At 52.7% G+C, this 20,314-nt stretch overlaps 1 protein-coding gene across 1 annotated transcript in view; it reads left to right on the forward strand.

Moving 5' to 3' along the window:
* Positions 1-20,314, forward strand: part of LOC144486426 (adhesion G protein-coupled receptor L1-like) — a gene marked incomplete at its 5' end in the record, with an annotated part of 221,516 nt that overhangs the window by 47,783 nt on the left and 153,419 nt on the right. The window contains one exon of the mRNA XM_078204462.1: positions 14,694-14,990. Coding sequence (XP_078060588.1) covers positions 14,694-14,990 — 297 coding nt within the window. The remainder of the gene's footprint in view (positions 1-14,693; positions 14,991-20,314) is intronic.

Below are 20,314 nucleotides of genomic sequence, written 5' to 3' on the forward strand. Positions count from 1 at the left end.
GGGACAGTGTGGAGTCACCCAGTATCTGGGGGACAGTGTGGAGTTGCCCAGTATCTGGGGGACAGTGTGGAGTCACCCAGTATCTGGGGGACAGTGTGGATTTGCCCAGTACCTGGGGGTCAGTGTGGAGTTGCCCAGTATCTGGGGGACAGTGTCGAGTCGCGCAGTGTCTGAGGGACAGTTTGAAGTCAAGCAGTATCTTGGCGGGACACTGAGGAGTTAACCTGTATCTGGGGGACAGTGTGGAGTCACCCAGTATCTGGGGGACAGTGTGGAGTCGCCCAGTATCTGGGGGACAGTGTGGAGTTGCCCAGTATCTGGGGGTCAGTGTGGATTTGCCCAGTATCTGGGGGTCAGTGTGGAGTTGCCCAGTATCTGGGGGACAGTGTCGAGTCGCGCAGTGTCTGAGGGACAGTTTGAAGTCAAGCAGTATCTTGGCGGGACACTGAGGAGTTAACCTGTATCTGGGGGACAGTGTGGAGTCGCCCAGTATCTGGGGGACAGTGTGGAGTCACCCAGTATCTGGGGGTCAGTGTGGAGTCTCCCAGTATCTGGGGGACAGTGTGGAGTCACCCAGTATCTGGGGGTCAGTGTGGAGTCTCCCAGTATCTGGGGGACAGTGTGGAGTCGCCCAGTATCTGGGGGTCAGTGTGGACTCACCCAGTATCTGCGGGAGAGTGTGGAGTCGCCCAGTATCTGGGGGACAGTGTGGGGGCGCCCAGAATCTGGGGGACAGTGTGGAGTCGCGCAGTATCTGGGGGACAGTGTGGAGTCGCCCAGTATCTGGGGGTCAGTGTGGATTTGCCCAGTATCTGGGGGTCAGTGTGGAGTTGCCCAGTATCTGGGGGACAGTGTCGAGTCGCGCAGTGTCTGAGGGACAGTTTGAAGTCAAGCAGTATCTTGGCGGGACACTGAGGAGTTAACCTGTATCTGGGGGACAGTGTGGAGTCGCGCAGTATCTGGGGGACAGTGTGGGGGCGCCCAGTATCTGGGGGTCAGTGTGGAGTCGCGCAGTATCTGGGGGTCAGTGTGGAGTCGCGCAGTATCTGGGGGTCAGTGTGGAGTCACCCAGTATCTGGGGGTCAGTGTGGAGTCGCGCAGTATCTGGGGGTCAGTGTGGAGTCGCGCAGTATCTGGGGGTCAGTGTGGAGTCGCCCAGTATCTGGGGGACAGTGTGGAGGCGCCCAGTATCTGGGGGTCAGTGTGGAGTCGCGCAGTATCTGGGGGTCAGTGTGGAGTCACCCAGTATCTGGGGGACAGTGTGGAGTCGCGCAGTATCTGGGGGTCAGTGTGGAGTCACCCAGTATCTGGGGGTCAGTGTGGAGTCGCGCAGTATCTGGGGGTCAGTGTGGAGTCGCGCAGTATCTGGGGGTCAGTGTGGAGTCGCCCAGTATCTGGGGGACAGTGTGGAGGCGCCCAGTATCTGGGGGTCAGTGTGGAGTCGCGCAGTATCTGGGGGTCAGTGTGGAGTTGCCCAGTATCTGGGGGTCAGTGTGGAGTCACCCAGTATCTGGGGGACAGTGTGGAGGCGCCCAGTATCTGGGGGTCAGTGTGGAGTCGCGCAGTATCTGGGGGTCAGTGTGGAGTTGCCCAGTATCTGGGGGTCAGTGTGGAGTCACCCAGTATCTGGGGGTCAGTGTGGAGTTGCCCAGTATCTGGGGGTCAGTGTGGAGTCACCCAGTATCTGGGGGTCAGTGTGGAGTCGCGCAGTATCTGGGGGTCAGTGTGGAGTTGCCCAGTATCTGGGGGTCAGTGTGGAGTCACCCAGTATCTGGGGGTCAGTGTGGAGTTGCCCAGTATCTGGGGGTCAGTGTGGAGTCGCCCAGTATCTGGGGGACAGTGTGGAGTTGCCCAGTATCTGGGGGTCAGTGTGGAGTCGCCCAGTATCTGGGGGACAGTGTGGAGTTGCCCAGTATCTGGGGGTCAGTGTGGAGTCACCCAGTATCTGGGGGTCAGTGTGGAGTTGCCCAGTATCTGGGGGAGAGTGTGGAGTCGCCCAGTATCTGGGGGACAGTGTGGGGGCGCCCAGTATCTGGGGGACAGTGTGGGGGCGCCCAGTATCTGGGGGACAGTGTGGGGGCGCCCAGTATCTGGGGGACAGTGTGGGGGCGCCCAGTATCTGGGGGACAGTGTGGGGGCGCCCAGTATCTGGGGGACAGTGTGGGGGCGCCCAGTATCTGGGGGACAGTGTGGAGTCGCGCAGTATCTGGGGGTCAGTGTGGAGTCGCGCAGTATCTGGGGGTCAGTGTGGAGTCACCCAGTATCTGGGGGTCAGTGTGGAGTCGCCCAGTATCTGGGGGACAGTGTGGAATCGCCCAGTATCTGGGGGACAGTGTGCAATCGTGCTGTTTCGGGGGGACATGGGGAGTCGCACGGCATCGGGGGGACAGGTTTGTGTTGCGCAAAATCTGGAGGACAGGATGGAGTCACCCAGCATCTCAGGGACAGTGTGGAGTCGCATATTATCTGGGGGTCAGTGTGGAGTCACCCAGTATCTGGGGGACAGTGTGGGGGCGCCCAGTATCTGGGGGACAGTGTGGAGTCGCCCAGTATCTGGGGGACAGTGTGGAATCGCCCAGTATCTGGGGGACAGTGTGGAGTCGCCCAGTATCTGGGGGACAGTGTGGAATCGCCCAGTATCTGGGGGACAGTGTGGAATCGCCCAGTATCTGGGGGACAGTGTGGAATCGCCCAGTATCTGGGGGACAGTGTGGAATCGCCCAGTATCTGGGGGACAGTGTGGAACCGCCCAGTATCTGGGGGACAGTGTGCAATCGTGCTGTTTCGGGGGGACATGGGGAGTCGCACGGCATCGGGGGGACAGGTTTGTGTTGCGCAAAATCTGGAGGCAGGATGGAGTCACCCAGCATCTCAGGGACAGTGTGGAGTCGCATATTATCTGGGGGTCAGTTGGGAGACGCCCAGTATCTGGGGGTCAGTGTGGGGTCGCCCAGTATCTGGGGGACACTGTGGAGTCGCCCAGTATCTGGGGGACAGTGTGGAGTCGCCCAGTATCTGGGGGTCAGTGTGGGTTCGCCCAGTGTCTGGGGGATAGTGTGGAGTCGCCCAGTATCTGGGGGACAGTGTGGGGTTGCCCAGTATCTGGGGGACAGTGTCAGTGTCAGGAAGAGGATATTTGATGACACTGAGTCTTTGTGAGATAGTCCCATGGATCTCTGATTTTTAAATGAACACCATTCAGTGTTTTGTCCGCACTGAGCGGGAGATGGAAGCTGCCTGCGGAGCTCCAGCGCTGAGAGCAGACAGCAGCATGGTGGGGACCACCCAAAGGAGCACCAACTACTTCCAAGTATGAAAATAGCATCGCGCTTTGCGGGCTGCTGTATCCAGTCCCGGAACGTGGTTTTCAATAATTCCTGCATCCGTTCCCTCCCACCCCATCCCTCCCACGAGTTGATAATCCCAGTCACGGAGTCTGCTTGTGTTCTTGATGATGTGGAGATGCCGGCGTTGGACTGGGGTAAACACAGTAAGACGTTTAACAACACCAGGTTAAAGTCCAACAGGTTTATTTGGTAGCAAAAGCCACACAAGCTTTCGGAGCTGCAAGCCCCTTCTTCAGGTGAGTGGGAATTCTGTTCACAAACAGAGCTTATAAAGACACAGACTCAATTTACATGAATAATGGTTGGAATGCGAATACTTACAACTAATCAAGTCTTTAAGAAACAAAACAGCATGAGTGGAGAGAGCATCAAGACAACCTAAAAAGATGTGTATTGTCTCCAGACAAGACAGCCAGTGAAACTCTGTGGGAGTTACAAATAGTGTGACATGAACCCAATATCCCGGTTGAGGCCGTCCTCGTGTGTGCGGAACTTGGCTATCAGTTTCTGCTCAGCGACTCTGCGCTGTCGTGTGTCGCGAAGGCCGCCTTGGAGAACACTTACCCGAATATCAGAGGCCGAATGCCCGTGACCGCTGAAGTGCTCCCCAACAGGAAGAGAACAGTCTTGCCTGGTGATTGTCGAGCGGTGTTCATTCATCCGTTGTCGCAGCGTCTGCATAGTTTCCCCAATGTACCATGCCTCGGGACATCCTTTCTTGCAGCGTATCAGGTAGACAACGTTGGCCGAGTTGCAAGAGTATGTACCGTGTACCTGGTGGATGGTGTTCTCACGTGAGATGATGGCATCTGTGTCGATGATCCGGCACGTCTTGCACAGGTTGCTGTGGCAGGGTTGTGTGGTGTCATGGTCACTGTTCTCCTGAAGGCTGGGTAGTTTGCTGCAGACAATGGTCTGTTTGAGGTTGTGCGGTTGTTTGAAGGCAAGAAGTGGGGGTGTGGGGACGGCCTTGGCGAGATGTTCGTCTTCATCGATGACATGTTGAAGGCTCCGGAGGAGATGCCGTAGCTTCTCCGCTCCGGGGAAGTACTGGACAACGAAGGGTACTCTGTCCACTGTGTCCCGTGTTTGTCTTCTGAGGAGGTCGGTGCGGTTTTTCGCTGTGGCGTGTTGGAACTGTTGATCAATGAGTCGAGCGCCATATCCTGTTCTTATGAGGGCATCTTTCAGCGTCTGGAGGTGTCTGTTGCGATCCTCCTCATCCGAGCAGATCCTGTGTATACGGAGGGCTTGTCCGTAGGGGATGGCTTCTTTAACGTGTTTAGGGTGGAAGCTGGAGATGCCCTCCGTATACACAGGATCTGCTCGGATGAGGAGGATCGCAACAGACACCTCCAGACGCTGAAAGATGCCCTCATAAGAACAGGATATGGCGCTCGACTCATTGATCAACAGTTCCAACGCGCCACAGCGAAAAACCGCACCGACCTCCTCAGAAGACAAACACGGGACACAGTGGACAGAGTACCCTTCGTCGTCCAGTACTTCCCCGGAGCGGAGAAGCTACAGCATCTCCTCCGGAGCCTTCAACATGTCATTGATGAAGACGAACATCTCGCCAAGGCCATCCCCACACCCCCACTTCTTGCCTTCAAACAACCGCACAACCTCAAACAGACCATTGTCCGCAGCAAACTACCCAGCCTTCAGGAGAACAGTGACCATGACACCACACAACCCTGCCACAGCAACCTGTGCAAGACGTGCCGGACCATCGACACAGATGCCATCATCTCACGTGAGAACACCATCCACCAGGTACACGGTACATACTCTTGCAACTCGGCCAACGTTGTCTACCTGATACGCTGCAAGAAAGGATGTCCCGAGGCATGGTACATTGGGGAAACTATGCAGACGCTGCGACAACGGATGAATGAACACCGCTCGACAATCACCAGGCAAGACTGTTCTCTTCCTGTTGGGGAGCACTTCAGCGGTCACGGGCATTCGGCCTCTGATATTCGGGTAAGCGTTCTCCAAGGCGGCCTTCGCGACACACGACGGCGCAGAGTCGCTGAGCAGAAACTGATAGCCAAGTTCCGCACACACGAGGACGGCCTCAACCGGGATATTGGGTTCATGTCACACTATTTGTAACTCCCACAGAGTTTCACTGGCTGTCTTGTCTGGAGACAATACACATCTTTTTAGGTTGTCTTGATGCTCTCTCCACTCATGCTGTTTTGTTTCTTAAAGACTTGATTAGTTGTAAGTATTCGCATTCCAACCATTATTCATGTAAATTGAGTTTGTGTCTTTATATGCTCTGTTTGTGAACAGAATTCCCACTCACCTGAAGAAGGGGCTTGCAGCTCCGAAAGCTTGTGTGGCTTTTGCTACCAAATAAACCTGTTGGACTTTAACCTGGTGTTGTTAAACTTCTTACTGTGTGTTCTTGATGTCAATGGATGGAATCTGAATGATTTGATTTGGTTTATTATAGTCACATGTATTGATGTACAGAGCAATGTATTGATTTTTACGCACCATACAGACAAAGCATACCATTCATAGAGTACATAGTGGAGAAGGAAAGGAGAGAGTGCAGAATGTAGTGTTACAGTCATAGCGAGGGTGTAGAGAAAGATCAACTTAATATCAGGTCGGTCCATTCAAAGGTCTGACAGCAGCAGGGAAGAAGCTGTTTTTGAGTCGGTTGGTGCGTGACCTCAGACTTTTGTATCTTTTTCCCGACGGAAGAAGGTGGAAGAGAGAATGTCCAGGATGCGTGGGGTCCTTGATTATGCTGGCTGCTTTTCCTGAGGCAGCGGGAAGTGTAGACGGAGTCAGTGGATGGGAGGCTGGTTTGCGTGATGGATTACATTCACAACCCTCTGTAGTTTCTTGAAGTCTTGTCAGAGCAGGAGCCACACCAAGCTGTGATACATCAGGATAGGATGCTTTCATAGAGTTGTAGAATACCTACAGTGCAAAAGGTAGCCATTCAGCCCATTAAGTCTGCACCAACCACAATCCCACCCAGGTCCTATCCCCATAACCCCATGCATTTGCCCTAGCTAGTCCCCCTGACACTCAGGGGCAATTTAGCATGGCCAATCCACCTAACCTGCACATCTTTGGACTGTGGGGAAACAAACTGGAGCACTCGGAGGAAACCCATGCAGACACGGGGAGAATGTGCAGACTCCGCACAGACAGTGACCCAAACCGGGAATCGAACCCGGGTCCCTGGCGTTGTGAGGCAGCAGTGCTGACCACTGTGCCACCGTGCCGCTTTCTATGGTGGATCTGTAAAGTGAGGTGACTGGAGGGGAGTTCCAGATCAAGGCTGGACGCATGTAGAATGCCTTGTGTACATTAACAGCAAGGTCGCTGTGTTCATGAATCTCCATTCGAGCTTCTCTCTCTATTTCAGACTGCATCACCACATTCTTCCTGCCAGAATGAATCACTTCATACTATTCTGCACTGAACTTCACCTGACACTTGTCTGCCTAATCCATGGGCATGTATACATCCTTTTGAAGTTCAAAACTATCCTCATCACAGTTGACAATGCATCATAATGTCTGCAAATTTTAAAAATCAGGCCTTGCACACTCCCTGGCATTAATATTCCTCAGGAAGAGCAGGTGTCCCAATGCTGGCTCCTGTGGAGCCCCATTTTTTACAGAAAAGGGTTTAAATTATAGAATTCTACAGGGCAGAAGGAGGCCATTCGGCCCATCGAGTCTGCACCGACACAATCCCACCCAGGCCCTATCCTCATAACCTCTTGCATTTACACTAGCTAGTTCCCCTGACACTAAGGGACAATTTAGCAAGGCCAATCCACCTAGCCCGCACATCTTTGGACTGTGGGAGGAAACTGGAGCACCCGGAGGAAACCCACGCAGACACGGGGAGAACGTGCAAACTGCACACAGACAGTGACCCAAGCCGGGAATCGAACCCAGGTCCCTGGCGCTGTGAGGCACCAGTGCTAACCACTGTGCCACCGTGCCACCCCCATGTGGCACTCTTGTGGAGCAGTGGATTAGCGTCCCTGCCTCTGAGCCAGGAGCTCCGGGTTCGAGTCCCATCCCAGGACTTGGCGGCCAAGGAAGGTGCGTTCTTAACGCGGCCAAACAGGTTGAGTGACAACCAGCAAAATCCTTCCAAACGCACCAGTGGCTGGCAGTAAGAGCGGGAGAGACTCCTGGTCAGATACGCTTGATGTGGAATGGCCCCCTCAAGCTATAAGCCCCCTGGCGATAGACTAGCCATGATGTGGAGATGCCGGCGTTGGACTGGGGTAAGCACAGTAAGAAGTCTCACAACACCAGGTTAACGTCCAACAGGTTTATTTGGTAGCAAATACCATAAGCTTTCGGAGCACAGCTCCTTCGTCAGATGGAGTGGTCTCTGTTCTCCAACAGTGCACAGACACAGAAATCAAGTTACAGAATACTAATTAGAATGCAAATCTCTACAGCCAGCCAGGTCTTAAAGGTACAGACAATGTGGGTGGAGGGAGCATTCAACACAGGTTAAAGAGATGTGTATTGTCTCCAGACAGAACAGCTAGTGAGATTCTACAAGCCCAGGAGGCAAGCTGTGGGGGTTACTGATAGACTCGCGACCTGCTCTGGGAATTACTAGCTATGGAAACAAACTAAAATCTGCCTTGTGTGTCATTGGGTGCAGGAAGAGATTTGGAATTAAAACATGGAATGTTGACATATTGTACTTGCAGCTGTTAGCTGGAAGTTTCGATTTCTTTTTAAAAGTTATCGGTCTCCACAGAGATTGCAAAACTAATCTCTGGCAAGGATTCACCTCCTTTTAAAGTTTATTTTTTAGTGTCACAAGTAGGCTTACATTAACACTACAATGCAGTCACTGTGAAAATCCCCTAGTCGCCACACTCCGACGCCTGTTCGGGTAACACTGAGGGAGAATTTAGCATGGCCAATGCACCTAACCAGCACGCCTTTCGGACTGTGGGAGGAAACCGGAGCACCCGGAGGAAACCCATGCAGACACGGGGAGAACATGCAGATTCCACACAAACAGTAACCCAAGCGGGAATCAAACCCAGGTCCCTGGTGCTGTGAGGCAACAGTGCCAACCGCTGTGCCACCATGCCGTCCTGACACCTAACCTAGTTCTGACCTTTAAACTCTGGTCCTTTCCCAACCGATTGAATTGGGACCAGCTATCAACAGGAACACAATCTACTCCATCATCATCGATCAAATCAGTGCTTAGGCAATACAGTGCCAAAGTCTAGAGTCCCATCTCTTTTAGCCTCTCGATAATTAAGAAGGTTCTGGACAGTTTGAACTACACTGTAAGTAAAAGGCCAAAGGAAGGATGGAATCAACAGTCCCCTTAGTTTCTGTAAGAAAGCAGAAAACGCTGGGAAATCTCAGCAGGCCTGACAGTATTTGTGGAGAGAGAATAAAGCCAATGTTTCAAGTCTGGATGACCCTTCGTCTCAGGAAGAGTCATCCAGACTCAAAACGTTGGCTCTATTCTCTCTCCACAGATGCTGTCAGACCTGCTGAGATTTTCCAGCATTTCCCAATTTTGTTTCAGATTCCAGCATCCGCAGGGCGGCACAGTGGTTAGCGCTGCTGCCTCACCGCGCCAGGGACCTGGGTTCGACTCCCGGCTTGGGTCACTGTCTGTGCGGAGTCTGCCCGTTCTCCCCGTGTCTGTGTGGGTTTCCTCCGGGTGCCCCGGTTTCCACCCACAGTCCGAAAGACGTGCTGGTTAGGGTGCATTGGCCGTGCTAAATTCTCCCTCAGTGTTACCCGAACAGGCGCCGGAGTGTGGCGACTGGGGGAATTTCACAGTAACTTCATTGCAGTGTTAATGTAAGCCTTACTTGTGACTAGAACATAGAACAGTACAGAACAGTACAGGCCCTTCGGCCCACGATGTTGTGCTGACTAGTAAATAAACTTTAAACTATTTTGCCTTTATCCCATAGTTTCTGGAGTGTAGGGACAGTCGGACATATAGGCCGGTATCTTACAACCACGCTCGGGCAAGGCTGGTAAAATCCCGCCCGAGGCCAGCGGGTTCCGGGACGGGCGTGGCGGTAAGATTCCAGCTACTGGGGCCAAACCTGCATCAACCGGTGAAGATTCAAATTGAGTTCAAAGTTGTGTTTGTTTTCAAGGTGGTTCTTTTGACTACAGCTCAGTTCCCCTATCACTGAATATAAGACTTGACATGAACAGCACATCTGGGCACTGCTGTCAAACATAATCCGTTCGCTTTTAAAAATATCCCTTGATATGTTTAAGACTTGCCATCACGGGAGTGCAACAAAAGTTCACTCAGCTCATTCCTGGGATGGAAGAAATGTCCTGTGAGGAAAGATTGAACAGACTGGGCATTTGATCTCTGGAGGTTAGATGAATGAGAGGTGATCTCATTCAAACGTACAAAAGTCTTCCAGGGCTCGACGGGGATAGATACAGGAAGGATATTCGCCCTGGCTGAGGGGTCTGGAATCAGGAGTTAAGGACTCAGAATAAGGGGTGGGCCAGTTCGGGCTGAGAGGAGGGGGGTGTTTCTCCGCCACTGAATCTTTGGAATTCTCTGCCCCCCAGGGCTATGGGGGCTCCTTCGGAACCATAGAAAATTACAGCTCAGAAACAGGCCCTTTGGCCCTTCTTGTCTGTGCCGAACCATTTTTTGCCTAGTCCCACTGACCTGCACTTGGACCATATCCCTCCACACCCCTCTCATCCATGAACCCGTCCAAGTTTTTCTTAAATGTTAAAAGTGACCCCGCATTTACCACTTTATCCGGCAGCTCATTCCACACTCCCACCACTCTCTGCGTGAAGAAGCCCCCCCTAATATTCCCTTTAAACTTTTCTCCTTTCACTCTTAACCCATGCCCTCTGGTTTTTTTCTCCCCTAGCCTCAGTGGAAAAAGCCTTTGTTGAGAATGTTAGAGGGATAGACTTCCCCACATTCAGAACTCCGAGGGATAAGGCAGGGAAATTTTGATTTTGATTTGATTTATTCTTGTCACATGTATTAGCAAACAGTGAAAAGTATTGTTTCTTGTGCGCTGTACAGACAAAGCATACCGTTCATAGAGAAAGAAAGGAGAGAGTGCGGAATGTAGTGTTACAGTCATAGCTAGGGTGTAGAGAAAGATCAACTTAATGCGAGGTAGGTCCATTCAAAAGTCTGACAGCAGCAGGGAAGAAGCTGTTCTTGAGTCGGTTGGTGCGTGACCTCAGACTTTTGTATCTTTTTCTCGACGGAAGGTGGTGGAAGAGAGAATGTCCGGGGTGTGTGGGGTCCTTAATTATGCTGGCTGCTTTGCCGAGGCAGAGGGAAGTGTAGACAGAGTCAATGGATGGGAGGCTGGTTTGCCTGATGGATTGGGCTACATTCACGACCTTTTGTAGTTTCTTGCGGTCTTGGGCAGAGCAGGAGCCATACCAAGCTGCGATACAACCAGAAAGAATGCTTTCTATGGTGCATCTGTAAAAGTTGGTGAGAGTCACAGCGGACATGCTAAATTTCCTTAGCCTCCGAATAGGGTTGATGTCAATCAGCTCTGATCTCATTGAATTGCGGACCAGTTTCGAGGGGCTGAATGGCCTACTCCTGCTCATAGAACCCCATCAGTGCAGAAGGAGGCCATTTGGCCCATCAAAGTAAAGTTTATCTATTATTGTCACAAGTAGGCTTACATTAACACTGCAATGAAGTTTGTGTGAAAATCCCCAAGTCACCACACTCCGGTACCTGTTCGGGGTACACTGAGGGAGAATTTAGCACAGTCAATGCACCCTAACCAGCACGTCTCTCAGACTGTGGGAGGAAACCGGGGCACCCGGAGGAAACCCACGCAGACACCGAGAGAACGTGCAAACTCCTGAGAATGTGCAAACAAGTCTGCACCGACAACGATCCCACCCATTCCCCCTTCCCAGAACCCCACATATTTACCCTGCTAATTTACCCTGAGACTAAGGGAGAATTTAGCATGGCCAGTCCACCTAACCCGCACATCTTTCAGACTGTGGGAGGAAACCGGAGCACCCGGAGGAAACCCACGCAGACACGGGGAGAATGTGCACACTCTGCACAGGCAGTGACCCAAGCCGGGAATCGAACCCGGGTCCCTGACACTGTGAGGCAGCAGCGCTAACCCACTGTGCCACCGTGCTCCTAATCCTCATGTTCTTAAGGGAGTTAACGTGATACTGTGTTTGATTAATCCAGTTGAAATTCCCCTTCCAGTTTATCGGGGAAAAAGAGCATGTTTAATCAGGGTCCTCTGTCCATGAGCTGTTAGTAACTCAGATGCAAAGTAGCTGAAAAGAATGTTGGAGTGTATTGGCGAACCCCTTCACAAATATAAAGAAATTATATTCCAAACCTTTCATAAGGTGCCTATTACAATCCCCACTGTCAAACAGACCAGCTTAATTCTAAAAACCTCCTTCAAGAAATCACAAATCCTGGTTAGTTCAATCCAGAGATGTGGTTAGTTTGGTGGAAGGGGGAGGCAGGTGGGAGGGGGCGGGGGTGGGGGTCAGGCAGGGGAGGTTACAAAGAATGGAGAGTGGATGCTCGCTCCAAATATGATGATTGCCCTGCTATGCTAAGTTGCCCGTTAGTGTCGGGGGAATTAGCACAATGCTCCGGTTTCCTCCCACAGTCCAAAGATGAGCGGGTTAGGTGGATTGGCCGTGCTAAACTGCCCCTTAGTGTCAGAGGGACTCGCCAGGGTCAGTGCATGGGGTAATGGGGATAGGGCCTGGGTGAGATTGTGGTCGGTGCAGACTTGATGGGCCGAATGGCCTCCTTCTGCACTGTAGGGATTCTATGATTTTCAAACACGTGCAAAAGGTGGTGGTAACTCGAATTGTGGCGTGAACAACTTGCCTTTGAGATTCCTCGATCCTTTATGCTGCTTTTTGTGGGGAATATTGCATTTAAAAGCACCACACATCCCAAGGGCAATTCTACTTACACGGTTGGTGACTGTTAGTCTGATGCTTTCGCCCATGTTTTACATCCCGGCACTGACTGCCTTTCCGAATGGGATTCTGGAATCTAAAACATTCATTGGTTGGATTCTGTAGCATTGGGAGAGTGGGTGGCACGGTAGTTAGCACTGCTGCCTCACAGCACCAGGGACCCGGGTTCAATTCCCGGCTTGGGTCACTGTCTGTGTGGAGTCTGCACGTTCTCCCCGTGTCTGCGTGGGTTTCCTCCGGGTGCTCCGGTTTCCTCCCACAGTCCGAAAGACGTGCTGGTTAGGGTGCGTTGACCGTGCTAAATTCTCCCTGTGTACCTGAACAGGAGTGTGGCGACTCGGGGATTTTCACAGTTGCTTCATTGCAGTGTTGTGACACTGATGAATAAACTTGGACTTAAACATGTCATCCGTGCAAGTTCACTGGGGAGTCTCTGTGAGAAAGTTTGATGGTACTAAGAGTAGGGATCTTTGACCTTTGACCTTCAATGGCATGAGCATTTCTAAATTCCCCGCTATCAACATCCTGGGAGTTACTTTCGACCAGAAACTGAACAGTGGCTACAAGAGCAGGTCAGAGGCTAGGAACCCTGTGGGGAGTAACTCACCTCCTGACTCCCCAAAGACTGCCCACCACCTACAAGGCACAAGTCAGGAGTGTGATGGAATACTCCCCACTTGCCTGGATGGGCGCAGCTCCAACAACACTCAAGAAACTCGACACCATCCCGGACAAAGCAGCCCCGCTTGATTGGTACCCCATCTACAAACATTCACTCCCTCCGCCATCAATGCACAGTAGCAGCCGTGTGTACCATCTACAAGATGCACTACAGGAACTCAACAAGTGTCAAAAGATGTGCAGTTTAGGTTTGGGGGCGGCACAGTGGCTAGCACTGCTGCCTCACAGCTCCAGGGACCTGGGTTCGATTCCCAGCTTGGGTTCACTGTGTGTGTGGAGTTTGCACATTCTCCTCATGTCTGCATGGGTTTCCTCCAGGTGCTCATAAAGATGTGTGGGCTCGGTGGATTGGCCGTGCTAAATTGCCCCTTCATGTCGGGAGAACTAGTTAGGGTAAATGCATGGGGTGATGGGGAATTGGGCCTGGGTGGGATTGTAGTCGGTGCGGACTCAATGGTCCGAATGGCCTCCTTCTGCACTGCAGGGTTTCTTTGATTCTATGAAGGCTCCTTAGGCAGCACCTTCCAAACTTGTGACTGCTCCCATCTAGAAGGACAAGGGCAGCAGATACATGGGAACACCACCACCTGCAAGTTCCTCTCCAAGCCACTCACCGTCCTGACTTGGAAATATATCGGCCGTTCCTTCACTGTCGTTGGGTTAAAATCCTGGAACTCCCTCCCTAACAGCACTGTGGGTGTTCCTACACCACATGGACTGCAGTGGTTCAAGAAGATAACTCACCACACTCTTCTCATGGGGCAATTAGGAATGGGCAATAAATGTTAGTCCAGCCAGTGATACCCACATCCCACAAATTCATTTAAAATAAGATTGTAAGGGTTTTTGTGGGGTTTATGGTATTAATGGAATTTTGAGGTGATGTTCCAAAACAGTGCTGAGGGTGTGCTGCACTGTCACAGGCGCCATCTTTCAGATGGGACATTAAATCTATTTGGCCTCTTGAGTGGAGACCAAGAAAAAGAGCAGGGGAGTTCTCCCCAAGGTCCAGGCCAATACTTAACCCTCAACCATCACAAAATCAGATTCTCTGGTCCAAATCAGGCGTAGTTATGGGATCTTGCTGTGCTCAAATAGTCGCCTGTATTACAGCAGTGACAACACTCCAAGAGATTATCATTTCGGGCCACAGGATGTTAGGACGATCTGAGATTGTGAAAGGCGCTATATAAGGACAAAGTCATTCTTGTCTTCTGTGCCTTGCTCGGCACGGTGGCACACTGGTTAGCACTGCTGCCTCACAACGCCAGGGACCCGGGTTCAATTCCGGTCTCGGGTGACTGTTTGTGTGGAGTTTGCGCGTTCTCCCCTCTGTGTGGGTTTCCTCCGGGTGCTCAGGTTTCCTCACACAGCCCAAAGATGTGTAGGTTGGGTGGATTGGCCATGCTAAATTGCCCCTTAGTGTCCAAAGATGTGTAGGTTAGATGGATTGGCCATGCTAAATTGCCCATTAATGTCAGGAGAACTAGTTAGGGTAAATGCATGTGGTTATGGACATAGGGCCTGGGTAGGATTGTGTTGATGCACACTCAAGGGGCCGAATGGCCTCCTTCTGCACTGTCGGGATACTATGATTCTAATTTCAGTGTCTATTTTCTGTACTTTGATCTGATCATTTGCCGCAGATACAAACTGACGAGCATTTCTCTTTCAGCACAAGTCACGGTGGCTTCCACAAGCAACATGGCCGTGGCAAAGCCAACCCTGGTCACCACGACAACCACCACCAGGAAAGCTCCCCTCAGCACCATCGCCGTGGGCGCAATTAACCAGCTGGTGCCCGAGCAGAGACCCATCACTCCCAATGTCCCCAGCACCAGGCGGACACCTCTATCCAACCAACTGCCATCGCCGCAGAGGTACTGCGAAGCCACAGAGGCCAGAGGCATTAAATGGCCGTCCACGCAGCAAGGGGTCCTGGTGGAGCGGCCCTGCCCCAAAGGAACAAAAGGTATGAGGCCAGCTTCAGTGAGAAATAAACTGCTTCGAATTGTTTCCGGCGAGTGATATGCGCTGATCTTCGTGAGAAATCACCCCACAGTCAGCACAAAAAAGTTATGTTCCTGCACTGGGTGCTCTCGTTTCCCCACTTCCTGCACTGGGTGCTCTCGATTCCCCACTTCCTGCACTGTCCCGTATCGATTCCCCACTTCCTGCACTGTCCCGTATCGATTCCCCACTTCCTGCACTGGGTGCTCTCGATTCCCCACTTCCTGCACTGGGTGCTCTCGTTTCCCCACTTCCTGCACTGGGTGCTCTCGATTCCCCACTTCCTGCACTGTCCCGTATCGATTCCCCACTTCCTGCACTGTCCCGTATCGATTCCCCACTTCCTGCACTGGGTGCTCTCGATTCCCCACTTCCTGCACTGTCCCGTATCGATTCCCCACTTCCTACACTGTCTGCTATCGATTCCCCACTTCCTGCACTGTCCCGTATCGATTCCCCACTTCCTGCACTGGGTGCTCTCGATTCCCCACTTCCTGCACTGTCTGCTATCGATTCCCCACTTCCTGCACTGTCTGCTATCGATTCCCCACTCCCTGCACTGTCTGCTATCGATTCCCCACTCCCTGCACTGTCTGCTATCGATTCCCCACTTCCTGCACTGTCTGCTATCGATTCCCCACTTCCTGCACTGTCTGCTATCGATTCCCCACTTCCTGCACTGTCTGCTATCGATTCCCCACTTCCTGCACTGTCTGCTATCGATTCCCCACTTCCTGCACTGTCTGCTATCGATTCCCCACTTCCTGCACTGTCTGCTATCGATTCCCCACTTCCTGCACTGTCTGCTATCGATTCCCCACTTCCTGCACTGTCTGCTATCGATTCCCCACTTCCTGCACTGTCCCGTATCGATTCCCCACCTCCTGCACTGTCTGCTATCGATTCCCCACTTCCTGCACTGTCTGCACTCAATTCCCCACTTCCTGCACTGTCCCGTATCGATTCCCCACTTCCTGCACTGTCTGCTATCGATTCCCCACTTCCTGCACTGTCTGCTATCGATTCCCCACTTCCTGCACTCGATTCCCCACTTCCTGCACTGTCTGATATCGATTCCCCACTTCCTGCACTCGATTCCCCACTTCCTGCACTGTCCCGTATCGATTCCCCACTTCCTGCACTGTCCAATATCGATTCCCCACTTCCTGCACTGTCTGCACTCGATTCCCCACTTCCTGCACTGTCCCGTATCGATTCCCCACTTCCTGCACTGTCTGCTATCGATTCCCCACTTCCCGCACTGTCCCGTATCGATTCCCCACTTCCTGCACTGTCTGTTCTCGATTCCCCACTTCCTGCACTGTCCCGTATCGATTCCCCACTTCCTGTACTGTCCCGTATCGATTCCCCACTTCCTGCACTGTCTGTTCTCGATTCCCCACTTCCTGCACTGGGTGCTCTCGATTCCCCACTTCCTGTACTGTCCCGTATCGATTACCCACTTCCTGCACTGTCTGCTATCGATTCCCCACTTCCTGTACTGTCCCGTATCGATTCCCCACTTCCTGCACTGTCTGCTATCGATTCCCCACTTCCTGCACTGTCCCGTATCGATTTCCCACTTCCTGCACTGTCTGCTATCGATTCCCCACTTCCTGCACTGTCCCGCATCGATTTCCCACTTCCTGCACTGTCTGCTATCGATTTCCCACTTCCTGCACTGTCCCGTATCGATTCCCCACTTCCTGCACTGTCCCGTATCGATTCCCCACTTCCTGCACTGTCCCGTATCGATTCCCCACTTCCTGCACTGTCTGCACTCGATTCCCCACTTCCTGCACTGTCCCGTATCGATTTCCCACTTCCTGCACTGTCTGCACTCGATTCCCCACTTCCTGCACTGTCTGCTATCGATTTCCCACTTCCTGCACTGTCTGCTATCGATTCCCCACTTCCTGCACTGTCTGCACTCGATTCCCCACTTCCTGCACTGGGTGCTCTCGATTCCCCACTTCCTGCACTGTCCCGTATCGATTCCCCACTTCCTGCACTGTCCCGTATCGATTCCCCACTTCCTACACTGTCTGCTCTCGATTCCCCACTTCCTGCACTGTCCCGTATCGATTCCCCACTTCCTGCACTGTCTGCTATCGATTCCCCACTTCCTGCACTGTCTGCACTCGATTCCCCACTTCCTGCACTGTCCCGTAATGATTCCCCACTTCCTGCACTGTCTACTATCGATTCCCCACTTCCTGCTCTCGATTTCCCACTTCCTGCACTGTCCCGTATCGATTCCCCACTTCCTGCACTGTCTGCACTCGATTCCCCACTTCCTGCACTGTCCCGTATCGATTCCCCACTTCCTGCACTGTCTGCTATCGATTCCCCAGTTCCTGCACTGTCCCGTATCGATTCCCCACTTCCTGCACTGTCCCGTATCGATTCCCCACTTCCTGCACTGTCCCGTATCGATTCCCCACTTCCTGCACTGTCTGCTATCGATTCCCCACTTCCTGCACTGTCCCGTATCGATTCCCCACTTCCTGCACTGTCCCGTATCGATTCCCCACTTCCTGCACTGTCCCGTATCGATTCCCCACTTCCTGCACTGTCCCGTATCGATTCCTCACTTCCTGCACTGTCTGCTATCGATTTCCCACTTCCTGCACTGTCCCGTATCGATTCCCCACTTCCTGCACTGTCCGCTATCGATTCCCCACTTCCTGCACTGTCCCGTATCGATTCCCCACCTCCTGCACTGTCTGCTATCGATTCCCCACTTCCTGCACTGTATGCACTCAATTCCCCACTTCCTGCACTGTCCCGTATCGATTCCCCACTTCCTGCACTGTCTGCTATCGATTCCCCACTTCCTGCACTGTCTGCTATCGATTCCCCACTTCCTGCACTCGATTCCCCACTTCCTGCACTGTCTGATATCGATTCCCCACTTCCTGCACTCGATTCCCCACTTCCTGCACTGTCCCGTATCGATTCCCCACTTCCTGCACTGTCTGCTATCGATTCCCCACTTCCTGCACTGTCTGCACTCGATTCCCCACTTCCTGCACTGTCCCGTATCGATTCCCCACTTCCTGCACTGTCTGCTATCGATTCCCCACTTCCCGCACTGTCCCGTATCGATTCCCCACTTCCTGCACTGTCTGTTCTCGATTCCCCACTTCCTGCACTGTCCCGTATCGATTCCCCACTTCCTGTACTGTCCCGTATCGATTCCCCACTTCCTGCACTGTCTGTTCTCGATTCCCCACTTCCTGCACTGGGTGCTCTCGATTCCCCACTTCCAGTACTGTCCCGTATCGATTACCCACTTCCTGCACTGTCTGCTATCGATTCCCCACTTCCTGTACTGTCCCGTATCGATTCCCCACTTCCTGCACTGTCTGCTATCGATTCCCCACTTCCTGCACTGTCCCGTATCGATTTCCCACTTCCTGCACTGTCTGCTATCGATTCCCCACTTCCTGCACTGTCCCGCATCGATTTCCCACTTCCTGCACTGTCTGCTATCGATTTCCCACTTCCTGCACTGTCCCGTATCGATTCCCCACTTCCTGCACTGTCCCGTATCGATTCCCCACTTCCTGCACTGTCCCGTATCGATTCCCCACTTCCTGCACTGTCTGCACTCGATTCCCCACTTCCTGCACTGTCTGCTATCGATTTCCCACTTCCTGCACTGTCTGCTATCGATTTCCCACTTCCTGCACTGTCTGCACTCGATTCCCCACTTCCTGCACTGGGTGCTCTCGATTCCCCACTTCCTGCACTGTCCCGTATCGATTCCCCACTTCCTGCACTGTCCCGTATCGATTCCCCACTTCCTACACTGTCTGCTCTCGATTCCCCACTTCCTGCACTGTCCCGTATCGATTCCCCACTTCCTGCACTGTCTGCACTCGATTCCCCACTTCCTGCACTGTCCCGTAATGATTCCCCACTTCCTGCACTGTCTACTATCGATTCCCCACTTCCTGCTCTCGATTTCCCACTTCCTGCACTGTCCCGTATCGATTCCCCACTTCCTGCACTGTCTGCACTCGATTCCCCACTTCCTGCACTGTCCCGTATCGATTCCCCACTTCCTGCACTGTCTGCTATCGATTCCCCAGTTCCTGCACTGTCCCGTATCGATTCCCCACTTCCTGCACTGTCCCGTATCGATTCCCCACTTCCTGCACTGTCTGCTATCGATTCCCCACTTCCTGCACTGTCCCGTATCGATTCCCCACTTCCTGCACTGTCCCGTATCGATTCCCGACTTCCTGCACTGTCCCGTATCGATTCCCCACTTCCTGCACTGTCTGCTATCGATTCCCCACTTCCTGCACTGTCCCGTATCGATTCCCCACTTCCTGCACTGTCCCGTATCGATTCCCCACTTCCTGCACTGTCCCGTATCGATTCCCCACTTCCTGCACTGTCCCGTATCGATTCCTCACTTCCTGCACTGTCTGCTATCGATTTCCCACTTCCTGCACTGTCCCGTATCGATTCCCCACTTCCTGCACTGTCCGCTATCGATTCCCCACTTCCTGCACTGTCCCGTATCGATTCCCCACTTCCTGCACTGTCCCGTATCGATTCCTCACTTCCTGCACTGTCTGCTATCGATTCCCCACTTCCTGCACTGTCTGCACTCAATTCCCCACTTCCTGCACTGTCCCGTATCGATTCCCCACTTCCTGCACTGTCTGCTATCGATTCCCCACTTCCTGCACTGTCTGCTATCGATTCCCCACTTCCTGCACTCGATTCCCCACTTCCTGCACTGTCTGATATCGATTCCCCACTTCCTGCACTCGATTCCCCACTTCCTGCACTGTCCCGTATCGATTCCCCACTTCCTGCACTGTCCAATATCGATTCCCCACTTCCTGCACTGTCTGCACTCGATTCCCCACTTCCTGCACTGTCCCGTATCGATTCCCCACTTCCTGCACTGTCTGCTATCGATTCCCCACTTCCCGCACTGTCCCGTATCGATTCCCCACTTCCTGCACTGTCCAATATCGATTCCCCACTTCCTGCACTGTCTGCACTCGATTCCCCACTTCCTGCACTGTCTGTTCTCGATTCCCCACTTCCTGCACTGTCCCGTATCGATTCCCCACTTCCTGTACTGTCCCGTATCGATTCCCCACTTCCTGCACTGTCTGTTCTCGATTCCCCACTTCCTGCACTGGGTGCTCTCGATTCCCCACTTCCAGTACTGTCCCGTATCGATTACCCACTTCCTGCACTGTCTGCTATCGATTCCCCACTTCCTGTACTGTCCCGTATCGATTCCCCACTTCCTGC

This window comes from Mustelus asterias, unplaced genomic scaffold (genome assembly GCF_964213995.1).
Source record: "Mustelus asterias unplaced genomic scaffold, sMusAst1.hap1.1 HAP1_SCAFFOLD_335, whole genome shotgun sequence".
NCBI lineage: Eukaryota > Metazoa > Chordata > Chondrichthyes > Carcharhiniformes > Triakidae > Mustelus > Mustelus asterias.